Source organism: Balaenoptera physalus, assembly GCF_965194825.1.
Source record: "Balaenoptera physalus genome assembly, chromosome: 14".
NCBI lineage: Eukaryota > Metazoa > Chordata > Mammalia > Artiodactyla > Balaenopteridae > Balaenoptera > Balaenoptera physalus.
This window is the reverse complement of record NC_138893.1, coordinates 84,695,428-84,718,857: the sequence shown is the minus strand read 5'-3', so window position 1 is coordinate 84,718,857 and position 23,430 is coordinate 84,695,428. Positions and strand designations below refer to the sequence as shown.

At 39.0% G+C, this 23,430-nt stretch overlaps 2 protein-coding genes across 4 annotated transcripts in view; one reads left to right on the top strand and one right to left on the bottom strand.

The window, feature by feature from the left end:
* ASCC1 (activating signal cointegrator 1 complex subunit 1) overlaps window positions 1-13,625 on the bottom strand; it is a 96,415-nt gene extending 82,790 nt beyond the window's left edge. The window contains exons 1-5 of one of the 3 annotated variants that reach the window (XM_082424549.1): window positions 13,519-13,625; window positions 11,741-11,875; window positions 10,474-10,573; window positions 6,496-6,593; window positions 1,382-1,560 (exon numbers count right to left, since the gene is read on the bottom strand). In XM_082424549.1, coding sequence (XP_082280675.1) covers window positions 1,382-1,560; window positions 6,496-6,593; window positions 10,474-10,573; window positions 11,741-11,852 — 489 coding nt within the window. In that variant the 5' untranslated portion in view covers window positions 11,853-11,875; window positions 13,519-13,625. Of the gene's footprint in view, window positions 1-1,381; window positions 1,561-6,495; window positions 6,594-10,473; window positions 10,574-11,740; window positions 11,886-13,201; window positions 13,336-13,518 lie in introns of those variants that run through there. The other 2 variants (XM_082424550.1, XM_082424551.1) reach the window with 2 other exon arrangements.
* ANAPC16 (anaphase promoting complex subunit 16) lies at window positions 13,327-23,426 on the top strand. Its single transcript, XM_082424633.1, has 4 exons — window positions 13,327-13,450; window positions 16,583-16,751; window positions 21,796-21,870; window positions 22,597-23,426. Exons 2-4 carry the CDS (start codon window positions 16,610-16,612, stop codon window positions 22,710-22,712), a joined length of 333 nt encoding a protein of 110 aa, XP_082280759.1. The 5' UTR covers window positions 13,327-13,450; window positions 16,583-16,609; the 3' UTR covers window positions 22,713-23,426.
* Window positions 23,427-23,430: the final 4 nt, after the last annotated feature.

The window sequence follows — 23,430 nt, the reverse complement described above, 5'->3', positions numbered from 1 at the left end:
TGGAAATCACATACCCTTGAAAGGACTTGTATCCAGAATATATATAAAAGAACTCTCAAAACTCAACAGTAAGGAAACAATTTTAAGTTGTGTGAAAGATAAGAATACCTCACCAAAGCAGATATAAGAATGGCAAAAAAGCACATTAAAAAGATGTTCAACATCATTAGCCATTAGAGAAATGCAAATTAAAACCACAATAAGAGGGACTTCCCTGGTGGCACAGTGGTTAAGAATCTGCCTGCCAATGCAAGGGACACGGGATTGATCCCTGGTCTGGGAAGATCCCACATGCCACGGAGCAACTAAGCCTGTGCACCACAACTACCGAGCCTGCGCTCTAGAGCCTGCGAGCCTCAACTACTGAGCCCAAGTGCTGCAACTACTGAAGCCCGCACGCCTAGAGCCTGTGCTCTGCAACAAGAGAAGCCACCACAATGAGAAGCCTGCACACTGCAACGAAGAGTAGCCCCCGCTCGCCGCAACTAGAGAAAGCCCGCACACAGCAACAAAGACCCAACGCAGCCAAAAAAAAAAAAAAAACCACAATAACATATCACTACACACTTATTAGAATAGCTAAAATGAAAATGCCAACACCACCAAATGCTGGCAAGGATACAGAACAATTGGAATTCTCTTATGCTGTTGATGGGAATGCATAGTACAGGCACTCAGAAATAGTTTGGTAGTTTCTTATGAAGTTAAACATATACCTACCATATATCCCAGCAATCCCACTCCTGGATATTTACTTTAAAGAAATGAAAACTACGTTCACATAAAAACCTGTACACAGATGTTTATAGTAGTTCTATTCATAACTGCCAAAAACTGGAAACAAATTAATGAAAGGGGACAAACTAGTGAAACATACCACAACTCGGATGAATCTGAAAGCCAAAACCAATCTCAAAAGGTTACATACTGTATGATTCCACTTATATTACATTCTCAGGAAGACAACACTATAGCAACCAAGAAGAGATCAGTGATTGCCAAAGTATGGGGTGAGGAAGAGGTGACTGTAAGAGACAACATGAGGAAGTTTTTTGGGGGAGTAGAGCTGTTCTGTATCCTGATTGTGGTAGGTGGCTACAGAAATCTATACACCCACAAAGTGCAGAATAGTGTGGATATTAGGATGATCCTTTTGTGTCTTTAGCATCCTTTAAAGGATATTTCTGTAACATAAAAACTTACGTGCTGATATGTCTATATATTTTTTGCAGTTCAGAATTAAAAGAAACCATTAGAAATGGTTCCCTTTTTCAGTGGGAGAAGAGACTTGTATCTTTCTACTGTTTGAATTATGAGTCATTTTTGTACTCTTCTTTATATTTTTTCTTTAACTTTTTGTTTTGTTCTGTTTGCTGCTTACCATGGAGCACTTCTCCAGTACTTCCTCCTGGAACTTCAGAAATCGCTCCTGAACCTCAGCTTCATTGAGGAAAAAGGCTAGAAAGTGAGTGAAGGGCTGCTTTCTTCTAAAAGTGAGCAAAAGAACATCAATCCGAGTTCGGGCTGAAATTACACCACTTCGATGCTGGCCAGTGATTACTGTAAGCAAAAACAAAAAAGAAAAGATTAAAATCTCAAGGTCCATCAAATGGTTGTAAAATAGGTGACCTCTCGAAACTGTCATCTCTGGGGAATAAAATTGTCATGAATGTGTATATAATTCTGAACAGGGGACAGTACCAAGGGTAAGAAAGCTGTTAATGAATTCAGTCTAAGCAGAATGAGGTTTAAAAACAGAATAACCTTAAGACCATCTGATGAAGTAGAAAAATGAGTTCAAAAGCTACAAGCAGTCCCTCATACCTTGCTGGTATGAATGTAAAATGGTACAGCTGCTATGGAAAAGTTTGGCAGTTCTTTGAAAAGGTACACAGAAAAATACCATGTGACCCAGGAATTCACTCCTAGATAGAAACTCAAAGGAAGTAAAAACAGGTGTTCAAAGAAAAAACCTGTACAGGGACTTCCCTGGTGGCACAGCAGTTAAGAATCTGTCTGCCAGTGCAGGGGACACGGGTTCGAGCCCTGGTTTGGGAAGATCCCACATGCCACAGAGCAACTAAGCCTGTGTGCCACAACTACTAAGTTTGTGCTCTAGAGCCCTTGAACCACAACTACTGAGCCTGCATGCCGCAACTACCGAAGCCCGTGCACTTAGAGACCGTGCTCTGCAACAAGAGAAGCCACCGCAATGAGAAGCCCGCACACCTCAATGAAGAGTAGCCTCCGCTCGCTGTAACTAGAGAAAGCCCATGCACAGCAACAAAGACCCAATGCAGCCAAAAATAAATAAATAAATAAATAAATTTTTAAAACCTGTACCAATGTTCATAGTAGCTCTATTCACAAGAGCCAAAAGGTGGAAAAACACAAACGTTCATTAGCCAATAAATGAATAAATAAAATGTGGTATTTCCATACACTGAAATACTACTCAGCCAAAAGAAAGGAGTGAAGTATTGATACATGCAAAAACATGGATCAATCCTGAAAATATTATGCTAAGTTCAAGATGCCAGACACAAAGGCCACATATTGTATGTTTCCACATATAGGAAATACCTAACAGGCAAATTCAGAGAGTCAGAAAGCAGATTAGTGGTAGCCAAGAGCTGGGGAGTAGTGAGGAATGGTGAGTGATTGCTTAATGGGTATGGGGTTTCCTTTTTGGGTGATAAAATGTTCTGGAACTAGACAGTGGTGAAGGTTGCACAACACTGTAAATATACTAAATGCCACTGAATTCAACACTTTAAAGTGGTCTAAATGGTAAATTTTATGTTGTGTATATTCTACCATTTAAAAAAAGAACAATATATCACACAGAAATTCAAATAACAATAAAAAATTAAGAACAAAAAGAGTGGAGCTGTCATGTAAATTTTACCTCAATTTTTAAAAATACTGTGGCAGAATTTTTAGTGATTCACTATAGTAGAAGAGCAGAAGAGAGGGCTTCCCTGGTGGCGCAGTGGTTGAGAGTCCGCCTGCCGATGCAGGGGACACGGGTTCGAGCCCTGGTCCGGGAAGATCCCACATGCCACGGAGCAACTAAGCCCGTGCGCCACAACTACTGAGCCTGCGCGTCTGGAGCTGTGCTCCGCAACGAGAGGCCGCGACAGTGAGAGGCCCGCGCACCGCGATGAAGAGTGGCCCCAACTCGCCACAACTGGAGAAAGCCCTCGCACAGAAACGAAGACCCAACACAGCCAAAAATAAATAAATAAATAAATAAATTTAAAAAAAAAAAAAAAAAAAAGAGCAGAAGAGAGTCTACTACAGTATATACAATCCTACCCTAACTGTATGAAAATATAAGGTTAAAGTAAAAGTTTTATCTATATCTGTATTGAGGTATGAATATCAAATTTCCACGCCTTGGTGTAATTTGGTCTTCTTTGGTCTGGGCTGTCTTTATATATATGTAAACGAAAATAGGGGGAAAAGCCACAAAGCCTTAACACCACTGTCTGCAAAGAAAAACAATCATTTAGGGATTACACAACCTCTGTTTAAGCAGAGATTAATCTTCTAGGTTCCAGAACTGGCAGTGCTTGGTCCAAAACAGAAACTAAGGAAAGGTGCAGAAGATAGGAACAATGAACAAAACTGGCATTTTAACAGACTATTTATTAAAGAGGAAAGGACAGACTTCTGAATATAAAATACTGAAGTATTAACTCTAATAGTAGCAAAATGTGCTATGTACTTTCAAGACCACAAAGCTTGTTCCTTCCAAGCAACTGTAGAAGTTAGGACAAACAAATGGAATTATTTCTTTAATACTTCCCATTAAAGCATTTGAAATTTTCTAAAGAACAACCTATCTATTTCTTAATAAGAATGAAATTATCATACCCATTTTGTTGTAGAGAAACAAGATGGAAATTTCTAAGAAAAGAAGTAAATTATGAATGAATTAATTAACAGAAAGCCTAAAAACTGTTTGCCTAAGTAAAAAATTGACATAAGTAATAACCAAAAAATGTAAGAAGCTGAGATAGGATATTTTCTAATGACATTATTTATATTTTCAAATAGGATACTTTGAGAATCCAAAAGACTCAGATGCCCAGTGAAGGGAAGTATCCTAGCAGGCATTCAAATAATGTGCTATACAAATACTGACAAAGGAGGATTTAATGGTAAACCGGGACAAAATTAAAGGAAAGTAGAAATTATAATTATTTCTGCAAGAGACAGAAAATATGGTGAGAAAATAAAAGGAAAAGGGATGGAGGGGATGGAAGCTTAAAATTCATGTTTATGTTTTATTTCTGTAAAAATTTAGTACAATATGCTAAATCTATTATTTTCCATTAAGAAGGTAGTTCAGTAGAGAATAAGACCAATAAGACATTTTCAGTTTTTTAACATAGAAAACTGAAAAGGGCACTTCAAAGGTGCTCAGGCTGATTTCCAGAAAAAGATTCAAAGTTGAGCAAACAATTACTAAAGAGCAAATATGATGTGGTTAGAAATATTCTAAAACATTAGAATATTATATCTGAGAAGACCAGAATTCACATGGCATGGGTCTAAAGACTACAATAAGGGATACAGAGGAAAACAAGTAAAGGCATTGAAACTTTAAAAAAACCAATTGCCTAACTACAATGACAATAACATTTTAAAAGCATCTTCTTACATCTCATTGCCTGAGACTTCAAAACAGATTAGACCAGATCCTTATCTAGAGGAAAAATTAAAACCTACTAGATCATTTGCTTCTCTAGTTTCTCTAATTTAGGAGAGGAAAAAGAAAATAACTAATTACAGCATATACCACACCAATGCACCTGCAGTCTTGATTTCACATAACAACCCTATTTACTGTAAGCAATAAATTTGATTTTTCTATATACTTTACTTCTCTACAAGACCCATAAGCCAGTTTATTGTCTTGTTTTTCAGTTAAATTAGTTCCACTAAACTCTTACTTTTAATGATTAGACACACTTATTTTTCACACTTAAATATTTGTGGTTTCTAAGTCAAAATGGAATCTTAACAATCTGTCTAACCTTTTCTGGATAAGTTTTGGAATGCCTCCAGTATCTTAAAATGGCTAACATCTCTACATTTACAGCATGTAATAATTTTTACAAAAATAAAAATTATTATCCATCTGTTGCTATATGCATAGAAAAAATGGGGAACAGATTCAACTATTAACAGCAATTATGGCTGAGGTTCGTAACACAAGAGACTTCCCTTTATACTTTATATATAATTTCTACAAGTTTTTGTTTTTGAAACCATGTATTAATTTTTAAATCAGGAAATAAGCTTTAATGCAATTAATAAAATTACTTCAATATTTGTAACCCGAACTTTAACACTTAAGGAAAGACCCAAGTTTTTTTAACTGTAATTCTAAATATTTATTTCAGTGAGAGTCCTTCAAAAATGTCATTAAAGTCCTAAAGCTAAAGTTTGCTCAAGTTACCAAGGGGTTGGTAACTTCAGGGGGTTGGAAAATTCTAGCACTTCACTATCCAAAACAGGAGCCCACACGCAGCTAGTTAAATTAAAAGTTAAATGAATTAGAATGAAGTAGTATTTAAAATTCAGTGCCTCAGTCACACTAGCCACATTTCAAGTAATCACGGTCCCATGTGGCTAGTGGCTCCTGCACTGGACAGTGCAGATACACAACATTTTCACAACCACAGAAAGCTCTCCTGGACAGCGCTGCCCTAAAGTCAACTGCTACTTATCTGCCACAGTGATTATTCTTACACAGCACAAAATGAAAAGAGTACTTATTATTTTTTTCTCCTAAAACTTAATACAACCTATGAGTGTTTATGGAAAATGGATTATTGGAGGCTGCTGCACTTATTCGACATTGAAGAAGTCCTACTGCTTTAGGATGAGTTTTTTAAAATTCTGTCCCTCCAGTGCCTCTCACTCAAAGCCACTTTACAACACAAGCCTATGCCCTTGGTTCACACTGTTGCTTTAGTACAGACACTTTCTGACGTGATTTCTATTGCTAAACTATTTTTCCTCACCTGACCAGTTATTTGAATCAGGTTGTTGTTTTAATTATTACTCTTACAATTTCCTTCCTAGTCTACAAAGCAAGATAAAAACGAGAACAATATGTAAAGGGCTGAACTTTATTTCAAATTTGCTGATCTCACTGGTTTTCTCTAATTCTAACTTGAAATAATTCACAACTTCATTTCAAGCTACTGAAGCATGAAAGAAATCTCCTCGTCCACAACAAAATCTGGAAGCTTTATTCCATCAGTGCGTGGTGAAGTATAAAATTAAGGCCCAGGTACTCAATCAGGATAAGGTTGTATGACTACATCTTTCTTCATTTGGGAGACTGACGCTGATATAAAAAGGCCAACAGCTACAGAACCACATAAAGAATATAGTCACCAAACACCTCAGTTGGGTCACATTATTCCATACACACACACAAATGATTCCAAATATAACATATATATTGGGTCTCACCAATTTCTCCTTCTTGTCCAGGCTTAGGAATGCTTATGGAAGTTTTGGTCTCCACTTCTAGTTTCTTCCTAGTGTCGCCTCTCTTTCCAACTATATGCCTATAATATAAAGGAAATTAATAAACATAAATCAAAATGTGCAAGAATAAAGAACTCCATCATGTTTAAATCATATGTGGCCAGAGACACTCCCTCACAGAAAAGTGCTTCAGTAAAAACTCAGTATCTGTAGGGGAAATAACAAGTCATACAGCTTTACAGAACATACTGCATTACACTCATTGGCAAAATGATATCCTACAGCCAATTCAACCACATAGAAAGAATAACTATGCTCAATGCCTGCTTGCTTCTCAAAACTATATTCAGGGACTTCCCTGGTGGCGCAGTGGTTAAGAATCCGTCTGCCAATGCAGGGGACACGGGTTCGAGCCCTGGTCCGGGAAGATCCCACATGCCGCGGAGCAATTAAGCCCGTGTGCCACAACTACTGAGCCTGAGCTCTATAGCCCGCGAGCCACAACTACTGAAGCCCACGTGCCTAGAGCCCATGCTCCGCAACAAGAGAAGCCACCGCAATGAAAAGTAGCCCCCGCTCGCCACAACTAGAAAGCCCGCGCGCATCAACAAAGACCTAACGCAGCCAAAAATAAATAAATAAATAAATAAAACAAAAAAAACTATATTCAAAATCTGGGTCTGCACTTCAGTGAAAGGAAAGCTGGCACAGTCTCACAGGGCACTTGAATGGGTCTACAGTTTGAAGGGGGAAAATCTTGTTCTCTTAGAGAGCAAATTAACTACATTATGAGTTCATCCTAAGGGAATTATTCTTGATTAATTAAATAAAGGTAAAGAGCTTAACAAAGAGCAGGGTTCACCAGTCAGGACAGATTCAAGCACACAGAGTAAAGAGGTAACCCTCAGGTTGAATTCAAACACATAGGCACGTTTTGCTTGGGAGATTTCACCTAAAAATTGGGAAATTTTACCTAAAAATATAGATTTCTAACTTCTTTTGAAAAATTGGGAGATCTGACTACTCATGGCAAAAATAGGCTGGAACATGAGCTCGTTCCTAAAAATGGAACATGAGCTCATCACAAATCTTGTCCCTCCCTACTGTCTTTCACTGACTGCACCTCAATCATCTGCTGGCTCGTTTGCATTACTTGCCTAGGCCTCCTAGCATAAATAATTCTGACAATCCAAGGTTATCTTCTGAAACCCATAGTAATTAGATGTGTTAAAGCAAATGAGACTACCGGATCCCAGGAGAAAAGTTTCAGAGTCTATAAAGCACTAAGAGACCATCACAGGACCATAAAGTTAAGAGATAAAACTTCCTCATCAACAGTATTTCAGCTTCTATGATTTCAATTACAGTATCCAACAGCACGGGTGACTATGTCTAAAACTCTGCATTTGTTTTTTACAAGGGATAACCAAGCCCGGTTATTTCCATTGAGATCTACTGTAGTAAGCCAGTTTTTTATAAAACAAGATGTTTAAAAGAGGACGAGAACTCCACAATTTCCACGTGGTTTTTCTCTGTGTTGGGCTAGGGATTGTGCAGCACCAACTCCGTCAGGCCTTTGTCTTTCCAGGCCTTATCAACAAGGGGAGCTTTCAACCAGGCTCCTGTTTGTTAGCACATGGCTAGTGGACAAACTTACCATAAAGTAGTTGGCTCAAAGTGTTATTAATAGTCCAGGCACCTTAGGGAAGTGGTTGAGGTTAAAGACGCTTTAGAATCAAACCTTGGGCAAGTCATTTAACCACTCTAAGCCTATTTCCTCACTTATAAAAATGGAGTGAATAATACCTAAGTAACATAAGGTTGTTTTAAGGATTAAATGTGATCATATATAAAAGGGCTTCCTAGTGACTGACACATAGCTCAGTACAGCCCATGCCATCCTCATTAAGCCCATGATGGCATCCTTCCAGTTAAGAGTACCAGACCCAAAAGAGGTTTACATGGAAAGTCTAAAACACTCACTACAATAAAACAGATATGCAATGAAAGGGTGACTCCTTTATTGAATATGTAAGTGGAAATTCTTGCCAGATCAAGTGGTTCTCAATCTTGGCTACACACTGGAATCACCTGGGAGGCTACAAAAACTAATGATGCCTGGGTTCAGCTCCCAGAGATTCGGACTCAACTAGTCTGGGGTGCACCTAGGCATCAGGAATTTTTAAAGCTCCCCAGGAGCTTCAAATGTGCACCTGAAGTTGAGAACCACAGTATTAGATCCAGTCCGTGGACACGTGTATCACCATTAGGCTTTGATTATAAATTAGTTTGGTCAAGTAATCTCTTCCTTGATCCAAATAACCTTACATAAATGATTCATAAGAAAGAAATCTTCCTTGTATGACAATTATTTCTCAATAAGACAGGAAGGGAGGGAGGGAGGAAGGAGTCTTCCTAGTAAATATTGTCTATTAATTAGGATTTAGCAGAACCAATACCTAATCTAAATTGCAAGTCATCTGGAACAAAATGAGTACTTAGAATATATAGAATTCAAAAGGTCATCAAGTTAGAATCAGATATTTAAGGAATCTTTACACAGCTTAGCAGTAGCAAATATATACATTAAGGAAGACATGTTGCATTGATTTTATCAGGAACCTGAGCCACAACTTTCTAAAATCATGTTTCTTAGAAGAAAATGTCATTGGAACCTGAGAGGAAAGTGAGCTGTCAGGATTAACATTTGGTTTCACATTCAGCCACATTCCATAAGAATTTCATCCTTAATAGGTGTTTCAGGAGATTCTCAAGGTTGACAAAAATGAAACTACTTGCCTCTTGGAGCTTAAAGGTATATGATTCCATATTTGTAGGTCTCCTCTCACAGAGGATCAAGGACAGACTTTATTCATCTGGTACAACACAGAAAAAAAATCTATGACTTCCCAGACCAGCCTATCTCCAGAGGCACAAGCCCAAAAGAAGCCAGTCAGCCACATAAGCTAACCGCATTAGTGGTTAATAAGAGACAGAATGTGGTCCATCACGCAAGCAAGCAAGCACAGACTGAAGTGATGGCAAAGCTTCCCAAGCAATTTACATATAACGATAACTCTGGAAAAAGCACATCAGTATTTGACAAGCATTGGAGAATAACAGAACACATTCCTACCTTCAAGAAGCTTCCCATCTAATGGGAAAAATATCAAATAGCACACTAATAAATACAAACATAAGACTGAGAAATGCTACAAAGGAAAAGTAGATGGTATTATGAAAACATATAGTAGGGTAATCAATGTGGCGGTGGGGATGTCGGTGTCAAAGCAAGCTTCCCTAAGGAAGGAGAAAAAAACTAGCTAAGGAACAGGAGAGATTAAAAGGCAAAGGGAACAGCATATGCCAAGGCTCAAAGGCAGGAAGGAACACAGCACATGTGAAGAACTGAAGAAAACCAGTTAAGCTTAAGTGCAAAGCCAGGGAAACAGTGGTGTGAAATGAGACTGAAAAATCAAGGCTAGCTAACTCATGTTCAAGATTTTGGCCACTGCTCTAATGGAAGAGAATTCCGTCTTCAGAGGAAGGATGTTAATGGATTTCAAGCAAAGGTAGTAAAATAATCAGGTTTGCCTTTTAAAAAGATCATTCCACCCTCAATGTGAAGAACTGATTGGAAGAGAGAGCAAGAATCAATGTGGAGAGACCAGTAAGTAGGCTACTTGAAGTAATTCACAGATGAGGCAGCAGGGTGGCTGTAAAGAAAGAGATAAGTGGATTCAAAAGATATTTAAGAAGCAAAATCAACAGGACTTGGTGACACATGTGAAATGATGAAACTGATCTACAATCAGTCATTAGAAATTCTAGGACATTAAACACTAAACCATTTTATCACTAGTAATCAAGCATTGCAGTAAGTGTGGAAAAGAGAAGAATCCACTTCCTGCTATGTTTCCTAGAAATGCCTTCCCATGAAGCTGCCGGGGGCTCACTCACTTGTAGAGCAGGCTGGGGGCCTTCACAGTACACCGGAAACCTTGCGGGGTCTGCACCACCTCATAGGCTTCACAGGACTCTTCTGCACACTCCACGAGACCTGTACAGAAATGGTAACATCTCGCTCAGAGCTGCTGCTCTATGGACAACAGTCTGCTTTCTCCCCAGCTGTCCAACCACTCTCGAGGTTTAAAAAAAGCAATACACACACACAAAAAACAGCCATACACTTTACACTACAGAACACTGCTTTGACATTCCTTCTGACCTGCTCTTAGAAGAAAAATAAAGAATAAAAAACACATGACTATTTTAAATCTTCCAATCTTGGAACTGTAGAAAAGGAGTATTTACATACCACTATTTAACTGTTTTCTCCCAGAAAGCTAAGACACAATAAAATTTTTTATACTGTTTTTTCTTTTGGAGATGTGTTTCATGTAACATAAAATTCATTCTCTTAAAATGTACAACTCAGTGGGTTTTAGTATTAAAACACAAAAATCACTTCAGTGAATGAGGTAGGAGTGATACTGGAGAACTTACTCCATACAGCCAAGACAAAGAGAAAGGAGGAGGGTGAAATAAAGGAGCTCAAGGCCCCAAGGCAAAAGGGAAACAGTGGGGAGGACCAAGGGGAAGACTATTCCCCAAGGCTCAGGGCCTAATGGAAAAACTTACAAACCAAAAGGAAAAGGAAGCAGAGAACCTGAAAGGCCCTATTTGTGCGTTAAACCCAAGTCCAAGTTAATCAGCCTGAAAATACTGCCCATCTCAACGGTTTAGTTTACTTCTTAAAAATCATCCCTATTTTAAATAGTAATAATGCTGGTTGTGTATTTGAAACTGCCTGTATATGACTGCAAAGAAGAAAAGAAAAATTACAACACAACAATAATAATAACAGCTAACACTGGGCACATGTTCATTTATTTCAATAATTTATAGAAATTACTTCATAGCTTTACAGATAAAAGAACTTCATTGTGCCACAGGTTATTAATGGTTAATATTAATAGTTAACTAAAATTACCCCATATTACACTTAAGCCTTTGCACAAAGATGAGACACAACCTGATGTATGAACTGAGAGCACCTCATCAAACTCACTCATCTGTCCCCTCGGACATCAACACAAAGGGAGCTATGAGAGGCCAAACATCTCAAATTTCAGGGCTCACACAGAAATACACTGACACAAAGAATTGCTTCTACAACACGGAGAACATTTTACTTCTAATCTGACCAAAGATCAACCAGGATTACCTTGATAACAGTCATCATCTTCGTCTTCATGTTGATAAGTCTGCTCTTGGATGGGATTCTTCCTGTAAACCCGTCCACCAATTCTTATAAGCTGTGGACGCAGAACTTCCATGATACTTTCTCCAAACAACAGTCCTGTGAAATACTGAAAAATAAACGATCACCTTACCTTTTGTTTTAATCATAAATAAAACCCCACCTCTATTATGTGGATCTTTATGTAGGCCTAAAAGGGCATAATTGGGCATCAGTTCACAGTACATCCTAAGCAAAAGCAGCATTGTTTCCACTAGATTTCCCCTATCTAGAAGCTGTTTTAAATCAATTGCTGCATTTTCCACTACACTACTCCACTCCTGGCACACTCTACACAGTAATTTGTAAGCTATTCAGCATTCCCCCCAAAAATGATTAAAAGATACTGAGCCCATCCATGACTTTGAAAGAGAGAATAGAGATCTCTTCATTACTTTAACCTAAAGAGAGTAAAATGCAACCTTCTGTGCTTATCTAAACATTTGCAAAGTGTCTTACCCTCACTATCCAGCACGACCTTTAAGAGAATTAGGGATATTTAATACACTTATCCTCAAGGGGAGGACAAAAAAAACCCTAAATTCTTTTAGAGGTGCTAGAAATATATACCCAACAACTAGATCCAGTTGCCTATCAAAACAAAGTTAAAATATGACTTAACCAACATGGTTCTCCAAACCAACACATTGCTGAGGGGAGGAATCCGATTTCCGTAGGTCACTGCTCAAAAACTGTACATCACTCACAGAGAAGCCAAGTTTCCAGTCACCATTTGATGAATCAGTAATTTACGAAGCAAAGGTTCCTTACGGGTTAGCTGTGGTTATGTTTAACCGGTGTTCCTACCACGTATGTTAGATGGTCTTGAAGCCCAAAATAACTTAAAAGAGTGCCCCCCCCCCAAAAAAAATCCTTACTAAATACACTAATGCTCAATCCAACCTCAGCAAGTAAGTCACTTTAATTGGTAATTTAATTGGTAATTTGCTTACAGAACCAAGAGGAGATTTCGTGTTGTGAGAAATAACAATATAAAAGGTAAACAGACTTGAATGTCGGAAGAGGGGGCATAATTAGCAATAGTTTAATGACAATATACCCTAGTGCCCAATTTCCCAGGACTTCTCACCCACACACAAAAACTCTCCACAAACACAGACTTTAATGTTAAGGTCGGGCCTCAGACTGAGCTCTAGGGGGGAGATAGGGTTGTCTCAGAGACAGGAAACCCTTCATCTGCCTTTCCTATACGGCCCTGGGCTACGAGACTGCTCATTAGGAATGATGGGAAAATAACCAATTTCACCCTGCTTCGCGGTGGTTTGGAGAGAGAAAGAGAGACAGAGAGGAAAGCAGAAGGCCTGCAATGTCGTGGGGGAAGATGAAACCCTGAATCATAAAAACGAGCAAAAATAAAACGAGTACGTCAAAGCAAGCGAAGAGAAAGTGGCTCCACTGCAGTAGGAAAACCTCCGTAGACACAGCAGACGAAGGACCCGGAAGGCCTCTTCGAGAACGCGTTCCCAGCGCCTCTCCGCCCCGACCACGCCCACCATTGCACGGGCACGCGCACGCCGCGGCCTCGAGCACGCCGCCGCCCTCGTCGCAGTAAACGCGGCCGCTCCGGCTGGCCTTGGGGGCGGGGCTGTAGAGGAACGTGCCAAAGCCGCGGAGGTAAGTGGTCGAGGGCTCAGGGACCCTCGGGAGCTTGGTGGAAAGGGAGTTGATCCCTAGGATCCTACCTGCAGTGACTAGTAAAATGGAGAAAGTAGGTGGAGAAACAGGAGCCTGCCGCAGAGGGCGTGTTAAGAGGAAATTTCCTCAGGCCGCACCAGACTAGTGCGCATGCGGACCGAGGGGTGGCGCCTGCGCAGTGGGGCGGCGCCGATGTCGACCGCTGGGGACCGGGGTGGGGGGGTGAGGCTTGGCGTTAGCTTGGGAACCGTTGGCATTCTGCCCCCTCCGCTCTTCTACCCCTTTCTTTCCACCCGACCTGTTTTTAGCTGCAGCATCTTTTTGAATGGTAATCCAGCTCTTTGGAATGATTTCTTAATGATGGAGTTTAATGATTTGCTTGTAATAATTTGCCATTGTACCAGGGTACTTCCTTCAACGTCTTTTTGATACGGAGACTTTTTCAAAAGGAAGGATTCTTTTTAAGAACATAAGCTTGTATCTGCTAGGAAGGAAAGTAGTTTATGAATACGAGGTCATCCCTATCATACATGAAGTAAATGTGTTGATCATCTTATCACTGTGAACACAACCATGCTGTGTCTCCCCAAATAGCATTGCTCTACTATAAGGATCTCTACTGCCAATAGTTCCGACTTCCTTGATAAGGTCAAATACTTAATCATCAGTATTTAAACATTCAACAGAATTTTACTGAGCACCTACCTTAGGCTTGGCAGCCTAATGAGAGAAACAGTTGTGTGAATAGATCTGCAGAATAAGGAAGAAAAAGAAAACGGTAATGGACCAACCCTCATGACACCAAGCTTCTCTATCCCCTGCATAACCTTTGCTGAGCTGCTAGCTCTGTGTTCTGTTATTTGTTCATCATTCATTCAGGAAACATTGTGATCCAGGTTCTGTACTAGGCTTTGAGGGTAGAAAGACAACTCTTTCCCCTTTTCCTAAGAAAGGGGTTCTTCCTAAGATCTCGAACCTTAAAATGAAAGTGTCGAGTGCATTTTCCCTCCTCCTGAGCAGGCCCTTTCTCCTCTAGGAGTCATTTGACATTGACACTCTATGTCAAATGCGAAGAATTAGGACTTTTCCCATGAGTAAGTGTGTTGAAACATAAGTATGAAAAACTGGGATCTGCAGAGGAAAAAAAAAGATTCAGGACTAAATATCCATCAGTGATTTTGGGTAGCTAATATTAAGTATTTACTCTGCCTATAACTGTTCCAAATGCTTTAGTTATATTAACCTTCCTGACACCTCTGGTGTAGGTACTATCATTATCCCCATTTTAGAGATGAGGCAACTGAGAAGCAGAGAGGTTAAGTGATTTGTCCAAAGTCATAACAGCAAGTTAAGTAAAAAAACCAGGACATGAACCTAGGCCAAGAGGCTTCAGAGTCTGAGCTCTTAACCACTATGCTGTTTTACCTCTCACATAGCACATGACATGCCAGTGAAGCGATTGCTTAAAAAATGGCACGGCAAATAAGCTAAAGTCCCTACACCTCCGTTTTGTTTTGTCATCTGTAAAATGGGGGAATCGGATTAGATGACCTTTAAGGAATCTTGTGATTCCTGTGAAATGTTTAACTCATTTCGCAAACATTTATTTAAATCAGCAGCTACTTAGTATAGGCCAAGCATAATGTTTGGTTCTGGTGATCAGAATGCCTGCCTTCATAGGGAAGTTACAAACTAGTGTTTATTGTTGGTTTCACTTTAACTCCTGTTACCACCTGCTGGTAGCATGCAAAATTTAACCTAAATCTTTAAAGCTAGAAATTACTTAGGTGTATCTTTCCACCTCAGCAGAAAACTGCTTATTTATGTTAAAATTAGTGCTAATTCTGCACTCCACTTTTCAACCCTGGCTGTTTTGTTTATTTTTTTTTTTATATCTTCTAATTCCTGTACCTGTTTTTTAATAAATTTATTTATTTTATTTTTGGCAGCGCTGGGTCTTCGTTGCTGCACGCGGGCTTTCTCTAGTTGCGTCGAGCGGGCTTCTCATCATGGTGGCTTCTCTTGTTGTGGAGCATGGACTCTAGGCACGTGGGCTTCAGTAGTTGTGGCACACGGGCTCAGTAGTTGTGGCTCAAGGGCTCTAGAGCGCAGGCTCAGTAGTTGTGGTGCATGGGCTTACTTACTCCGTGGCATGTGGTATCTTCCTGGACCAGGGCTCAAACCCATGTACCCTGCATTGGCAGGTGGATTCTGAACCACTGTGCCACCAGGGAAGCCCTGTTTTTTGTATTGAATGATAGTAGTTCTGAGTTTGCAGGAAGACTACAGTATTCTTTTTAGAAAACATAAACTTTTTAGAATCTTTTGTAAATGTGTAGTATAAGCTTCTGTTTTGAACTTTTTTAAGGAGTCGTGTATTCGGTACAGATTTTTCTCATTTACATTTGGACTTTTTGATTTTTTGATGTGACATAATATTAAACACTCACCATTCCTCTAATTCCTAATAGGCCTTGAATTCTAAGATCATTCCTGTACTATTAATATTTTGTTCCAGTTTTGGGACGCCACCAAGTGATCAATTTGGGTATTACATTTGAATGAAAAAGTTGTGGGGTTTTTTTGTTTTTTGGTTTTTTTTAATGAAAGGGCCAATATGTATTTCCTAACCAATTCCCCTTCCTTGGGAACAGAACACACTGTTATTCTGGAATTTTATTTGGAAAATTTTATAAGTGAATTTCTTGGTGTGGCTGGGTCAGGATGTGTCCAAGACAAACTACCCTATGAGGCATGGCTGTTTTAGCCTCATATAATTCATTTCCTCAGTTAAATTGCTACCTTGGCACTGCCGTATCACCACTTCATAAGCTATAAATCACCCACAGTCAATCCCAAGTGACAAACAGTTTGCTAATGGTAGGAAGTAGTGTTTCGAGTAGAAAAACTAAGAATAAATATATTTTCACTTAAAATCCTGAGTGACATTTTGGCCTGAGGCATCAATAAAAGATCGTGGAGTACAGAGGGCAGAAAAAATTGGAGCTAATTCTTGACTTAACTGTATGCTGGCTTTCATGGCAGCTAGAATGAAATGTTGTCAATCTCACTTCCATAAACTTGCCAATTGCTGTTTTTCTTTCTCTGTAGTGCAGTGAGAATTCTACTAGAGAGGAAATGGCTGCCTCTTCATCATCCTCCTCAGCCGGTGGGGTCAGTGGAAGTTCTGTCACTGGATCTGGTTTCAGTGTCTCAGACCTTGCCCCACCACGGAAAGCCCTTTTCACCTACCCCAAAGGAGCTGGAGAGATGTTAGAAGGTGATCTCATGCTGCTTTTTGCTGAATAATTGGATTCAGACCTGCTATGAATATTAATTGTAAAGAAGCTATTAAGTGGATTAGAGACAAGTTTGCCCTGATTTCAGCTCCATATTTCATTTCTTGTCCCCATTTCAAAATAATATCTTTAAAACATAAATCTTTCTCTAGAATCAGAATTTTGGAGCTGAAAAAGACTTTGGAAATCAAGGAGGTCATCTAGAGTTATTTAGACCCAGCAAAGATAAAGTAATTTGACCATGTGAAAGGACAAAGTCAGCACTGGAACCAGGAATTCTGTTGAGCTCCTGCTCCAGTTTGCTTTATCTTGGCACCAGTCTGCTTCCCTATGGTTGGTAGGTTTGATATATTTTTTTCTAATATAATTCATCAACAGATAGATTAAGAGATTCTGAGAGGAAATAAAAACCAATTTACTACTCTTGTATGTGAAGATGACTCTCCTGGCCCACTGCAGGACAGTGCTGTGTGGTTTTTCTAGCACTGGAGCTGGATTTGCATCAAATCATCCCCCATCTTATTCAGCACACATTTGCAAACTGGCTGGCCAAGATCGGGGTACAGGCTGTAAGCATGAAACAGCATTGGTACCTAGAATTTATCAGATTCATGTCATTTTAGGATCTGGACCAATAAATTCTTAATAGGGAGCATAAAAATCACCAGAAGAGCTTATTTAAAGTGTACCTTTCTGGCTCACCTTAGAGATTCCAAGTTAGTGTAGGTTACAGCACAGGAATCTCCATTTTGACCAACATCCAGGGGATTCTCATGAAAATGGTCCTTAACTGTTAAACTATTCATCATACCTTGAAAAAAATTAGCAAAGAACCTATCAAGGATTCAAAATCTACTTGATTCTAGCACATCTGTGCTTAATTATATATTGATCTTTTTTGCTTTAAATATTGCAAATTTCACTAAGTATATTTAAAAATCTGGAAATGTCTGAGAAAGGTACAAACTGTAGTTGAGTTGGCTTTTTGGGGTAATCTTTATTCATTTATATCAGGTATAATAAAAAGCAGAGGTTTGGATTAAGCCAGGACAAACAGAAGAATCATTTGTGACAGGAAAACATGGGAAGGCTGGAACCATAAGGCTTTTTAGAATTGGTTCAAGTCATGATTAGTAGACAGTCAGTCAGTGATACATCTGAGGTGTGTGTACTTCTGTCTTTGCCCTTTTGTTTTCTTCAGTTGTGTTAACTGAATACTCAAGCTAGCATCACTGAGTCTGGAGGTAGCGAATATTTGGTGCCTTGTTTACCATATTTGGCGCTAAAAATAAATTATGACTTCAGTTATATGCAGCAGAGACCTGGTATTAAGGAAGCTTCCCACAAAACAAACCAGAAGTTGGAGGAACTTAAATTGCTTAATGAGTTTTGTAGCAGGAGAAGAGGAATCATCATTTAACAATGGACCCTAAGATTGAAGTCATTTAAATTCTAGCTACAGGAGGAATTTAATACAGGAGGTACCTCCTTGGTCTCAAAGCTATCAGCATTCTTTGTCAGTGTACACCAGATTACTTGGAAACACTAAAGAAGAAAGGCTTCTAAAATTACTCTAAATGTTGATATTCTAACAAGTTATAGTTCTATCCACTTCTATTCCATCCCATTATGCTTCATGGGGGACTGTGTTGCCTTTCTATTGTAGAATGAATTTAAATTAAGTTTAAATTCACAGTGCACAGTTTTGATTCTCTTCCTCGGGTTTAAAGTTTCACCTACATTTTAAAGCTGCTTACATTTAAGGACAGACTATGAAAACTTAGAGATGGTAGTCCTTGAACTATCCTGGTCAAATGAAGAATGTTAAATTGAAAAGAGTACCCTTAAATGTGAGTTAATAAGGATGCTAGTTTGGAAGCATCATCTACCATGTTTATAGGTGATACTATTATGCAAGTAATCTAACACACATGAACCTGACCATTTTTCTTGCGGTAGTTTAATCGAATACAGGCAAAGCTTGTTTTGTTGGGCTTCGCAGAAAGTGTTTTTTTTTTTTTTTACAAATTGAAGGTTTGTGGCAACCTTGCCTTGAACAAGTCTGTTGGTGCCATTTTTTCAACAGCACTTACTTCGTGTCTCTGTGTCACATTTTGGTAATTCTCACAATATTTCAAACCCCCCATCAGCAGAAAGATTACAATTCACTGAGGGCTCAATGATGGTTAGCATTTTTTAGCAATAAAGTGTTTTTTAATTAAGGTACGTACATTGTTTTTTTAGACATAATGCTGTTGCACACTTAATAGACTACAGTATGGTATAAACATAACTTTTCTATGCAATGGGAAACCAAAAAATTAGTGTGACTTGCTTTATTGCAGTTGTCTGGAACTGAGCCCACAATGTCTCTGGGATATGCCTGTATGAAAATAGAGAAGGAATAGTTGCCTCTTCAGAGTAAGGAACAAAAGCAATTAGGAATCAAGGTTGAATGCTGTCTCTAATCTTAACAGGTTAATCTGATCTTGCATCCTCCTAAGTCTAGGATGATAAACCCAAATAACCTGTACTTAACCTTGTGAATTAACTTTTTTGTGTACCTGCTCTCTGATAACAGACATCTCACATAAGCAGTATACTGTACAGGACTTTTCAGCATTCCCCTGCCCTTGGCTAGGATTGTCCTCACCCAGTTATTAGTAAGCAAATTAGAGACTGCCTTCCAGCCCAAAAGGGGCTGAATTTTAGTGACATTGTAGGCCACTGAAGCATAAATTATCTGCCATTGCCTGTTTTCCTGCTGTGAGGTAATATTCTTTTAAATGAATTTGTTAGCATCCTATTTATTGGAGTTGGCAATGGTGTTAGATTTGGACAATTTACTGAACTTTTCACCATTTATAACCTTTACTTGTCCCTTAAGAGGAAAGCTGATGTATTGCTACTTGGTGTGTTACAAAGGGTTTGATTTACAATTTCTAAATGGAAGACAGATTGCCCCAGGCTGACTCCTCTGGAGAAATTCCAGTCTTTAGATTGCTGCAGATATCACATCTAATAGGATGTGGCTAAGAAGCAGTAGACTTTGTGGTTAATACAGAGCTGCAAATCAGCAAAAGTGTGTTCCATAGACATATAGAGTGGAAAAGTGATATGCAGGTGCCTTTTTGAAAGATTAGCTTACATCCTTTTGCTTTGAAGTTCATTACCAAGGGAAATATGCAAATGTTATAATTTAAGCATTTATCCTAATAACACCTGTGATTAAATGTAAGTGGGAGGTAGCACTTGCAAGAGCTTCCAAACAAATCTTGGCCTGGTCCTAACAGCCAGAATCCCCGCTGCCTTGTGTGAGATCCTAAAGTTCAGGATCAAACCACCTGAGAAGTGAGCTCTAATTCTCTATGCTTTGCTCTTCCTAAAATAAAACAAATTATAATTTGATCCTTTAAACAAGGGTATGAATGCTGGCATATTTACACAAAAGAGGCATAATAAATTGCATCATTAGTGTCAAATGTTCACACAGTCCCTCTTCCTATAGTGGGATTCATAGTTATTTTCTGGCCATTGCCCTTATCTAAAAAACTCAGTAATATCATTAGCTTACCTAGATCTTTAAACTGGACAGCCAGTATAATATTTAGTTAACTGAAAATAAAAAGTTTTTTGCTCAATTTAGATGATATGCTCACAAATGACTTACATTCAGCCAGAGGAATAGGGGTGGGATGAGGGAATAGGATCATATCCCGTGTAGCACAGTATTTAGAAAAGAGATTGGATTTAAATAATAACACTCTCCCCAAAGTCTACATCACTATATGAAAGAAATTATATTTTGAAATATTATACAATATGTATATATCAATGCATAATATATTTTCATACATATGTATGGCAATAATTATATATATTATTTTTGCATCAGTTGTGAAGATAATATTAGAAGCCCTCTTGGTTGTATATTCAAGCTATTTGGATACACAGTATCTATAGTTTTTCTTATGTTTTTACCATGAGCTTCTGAAATAAGGTCTGCCTTGCGTGAAACTCAGCATGAAGCCAGGATGTGTTAGTCCTATCTCCTTGTCACTTAATACCTGGCTGACGCACCAACCCATGATTGATGAGTGAGTGCGTGACACCCAGTAGTGCTGGCATGAACTACCGCCTAAAAAAAGACAGCTGTGTCCCCTCCCTCCATTTGTTTTAGGATTTTTGCAATAAGATCCCTTCACCGAATGGTTTCGGCTACCGCTTTAAAAGTCACATTTTCCTACATGAGTTCTTTGTCTTTGGGGGTATGTTTTGCTGTATCAGCCCTTGCCTGACAAGGAAAAACATGAACTAGCTTATGTTTCACAATCATCTTTCAAGTACTGGGCTGACTGAGTTAGCTACCTTCTTGTAGCCAGTTCTTGGCACCAGTACAATGCTAGGTTCTGAAGTTGCACCATATCCTTATGGCCATGCAAATTGCAGTGTTTTGATTCAGTTGGAAAATCAAGGTTACAGTTGGCGTTTACAGAATGAAGCTTCCCAGCAGTGTTTTGTGATGGCCATAGTGATGTAATTTGAAATATAAAATATCAACAATAGCTATTTTTCCTCAGCTTTACTTTTTAGAATGAAACTGCTTAAGAGTTTTGGTGTACCTTTGTATTTTGAAAGCACGGGAGCCACATGGCCAAATATGTAAGCTGTCAGTGTTTGCTTGACATACACAATAGGAAAACATTAAGAAATTGTCAGGTTAGGATGGGGGAAATGTTGACCAGGACATCAAACTGGGGTTTCTTGTTTTTGTTTTTTTAACACTATTTTTAAACTCTTTAACAAGTGGAGGGACTATTTTAATATTCTAGGTATAGAAGAAGTAGCTTTTATAACACAACAGTGTTAATTCTAAGTGAAACAGAAGTCCTCTTTGTACACACTAAAAACTAGACCCCGAATGTAAAAGCAGGGAAAAGAATGGACATGTTTACTAGGTTTATCAGGCACCATTAGATTAAAATGGATTAGAGCAGATTAAAACTTTTCCTCTTCTCTTTGTAGATGGCTCTGAGAGATTCCTCTGTGAATCCGTTTTCAGCTATCAAGTGGCGTCTACGCTTAAACAGGTGAAACATGGTAAGCACATGAGTGTTGTGTACTTAACTGTGAGAACAAATTTATTGGGGGGTGGGAGAGGGGGACTTAGAAAGGTCAGAGTGCTATGTAACAAAAACTCAGCAAGGCTATTTAAGTGGACTTTCCAAATTACCTGCAGACAAGAACATTGTATGGTCTTAATCCAGACATAATGTCCACATTGAGGCTTAAAGTTGAAGTCAGAGGGGTTAGTTTTCTAGGGGAGTTAATGCTTCCTACTCCGCTTGTATTGCTTTTTCCTCTCCTTTCTGAAACCTTCTTTTACTGTTGTCCTCCATTGGTTACCATCATTATCTGCACCTTTGGGTATTTATATAATACCTCTTGGTCTAACTGGACTCTTAAGATCCTGGTAGCACCTTTTCTGTTCCATCATCCCTCACCAGGTCTTCATTTATGCATCAGGGAACTCTGTTCTCCCCACCAAACCAGACCATTTCTCCATAGAGAGCATAATGTCGGGGGGGAAAGCTGCAATTGCCTGTAACCCTAGGTTTTTAGTATACAAATCACAAATTTAGCACACAAATGGAATGGAGGATAAGTACTACTTTTTCTTTTTTTTTAAGATAAGTCTTCTAACCAACATAGGGTAAGACCCCATTACTAGAATCTTGAGGGGGAAATCCTTCTAGAAATTATTTTTAAATCAGTAATCATGTTGGTGGTTGGTATATTATGTATTATCTCCTTGATTCTTTACAGATCAGCAAGTTGCTCGGATGGAAAAACTAGCTGGTCTGGTAGAAGAGCTGGAGGCAGATGAGTGGCGATATAAACCCATCGAGCAGCTGCTGGGGTTCACACCCTCTTCAGGCTGACCTTGCCTGGACAGTCACCTCTGGGGCACAGCAAGTGCAGGTCCAGTGAGGAACTTTTCTTACAGCTTACATAGCCATCCAGAGATTCACAGCTCCATCACTGAATTGTTCATTCACAGCCATACTTGGTTTCTCTGTATCTATCCACAAGCAACAAATACTTAAATGTGTGATCTTACAAGGACATTATTTGTTTATTTGTTTAAAAAAGTACTGAGAATCAGATTTAGGCAATTGGCATCACAGAACCAGGAGGTTTGGGTTTAAGAGAGATTTATAAAACTTCACAAGCCAGGACACATGCCAGAATTGGCCAACAGAATGGCATCCCTCCTGTCAATTCATGCAGTTCCTAGAATCCTCACCAGTCAAGTCCGAGGTCGGGATCTGGAGTTATAAAATACAGCATTTCTGACCTAAAACCGTTCTTTTTGCAGATGAATGTGATTTCAACTCAGGACCTGTCCAAATTAGGAATTTTTTAATGTTTGGGATTTTTTTTCTATTTTTAGACATCTAATTCTATAGATTCTCTTTTTCTAACCTCCTCTAGGCATGCCAAATGCTGGCAAAAAGAATTGCTTTTTGAATGTTGAAGTTCTGGTAAAAATAAAGCAGTGAGCAAAATCCTTTTAAACACAGAAATCCTGAGTTCATCTTGTTGGTGGGCTCAGGCAATTCTGTAGCAAATAAATCCTTTGACAGAGCTCCAAATTGG